The 804-nt window shown below is 48.1% G+C and overlaps 1 protein-coding gene across 1 annotated transcript in view; it reads left to right on the top strand.

Annotated features, from left to right (window-relative positions):
• The first annotated feature begins 343 nt into the window (after nucleotides 1-343).
• The window catches only part of LOC103072045 (TBC1 domain family member 12-like), a 1,842-nt gene continuing 1,381 nt past the window's right edge, over nucleotides 344-804 (top strand). The window contains 1 exon segment of the mRNA XM_082931160.1: nucleotides 344-349. Coding sequence (XP_082787286.1) covers nucleotides 344-349 — 6 coding nt within the window.

The raw sequence follows: 804 nt of genomic DNA, 5'->3' as shown, positions 1-804 counted from the left end.
CAAATTTTCCCCTACAGTTTCCCTACTTTTGATCAAAAAGAATCTCAAAAGATTCCTGATCACAAAATGAATGCGGCCTCATTAGATCTGGCCTGATTATTTACATAGGTGCAGCAAGAATATTAGTTTACCATAAAGGCCTTCTTGAAGTTAACTCGGCTGGAGGTTTCCATAAGGAATCTCAGGTTGCACTTCTGAAAGGCTCTATTACTTGCTGTCCTGAGGCTCGGTAGCCACGCCCAAGAAACTTGATCCACCAGGTTTCATCTGCAGTACTTATACGCTTTGGGTGACTTCCTCTCCTCTCAAAGTCCTCAAAACATCTCTAGCCTCCTGGCCGGTCATGGAAGTGAGCTTCCTTGCCAGCTGGACCCTGTAAGCCAGGTACCAGGAGGGTTTTGTCAGCACTGTTTCAATAAAGTCAACCTTAGTTCCCTAAAAGTGACTGGTCAGGCACCAGCCACAGCTTCCCCAGGTGGGCAGGGAGCCTCTTCCCTTGTTCCTGTGGTCATGTCCACCTGGAGGGGCCTGGTGATGAGGTCACTGCTGGTATGGGCAGCCTGTCCTCCGCAAAGCAGCTGCCTGGCGGCTGCAGATACCAAAAACCATGAACTTGAAGCAGCTGGGAATCAGAGGGCGTTATTCTCTCCCTCCTCTTCCAGAGAGCCCCTCTACCTGCCCCTGGTTTTCTGAAACCTTTTCCAAAAAGGACAAAAGGAACTCAGATCAGTTGTCCACAGTGTTCCTTGTTGGAAATTATTTGATAAAGTCCCTCCCAGAGAGAATCTTCAGAAAATCCAAAAA

This window comes from Lipotes vexillifer, unplaced genomic scaffold (genome assembly GCF_000442215.2).
Source record: "Lipotes vexillifer unplaced genomic scaffold, Lipotes_vexillifer_v1.1 scaffold61, whole genome shotgun sequence".
Lineage (NCBI taxonomy): Eukaryota > Metazoa > Chordata > Mammalia > Artiodactyla > Lipotidae > Lipotes > Lipotes vexillifer.
This window is presented reverse-complemented; position numbering and strand designations above follow the sequence as displayed.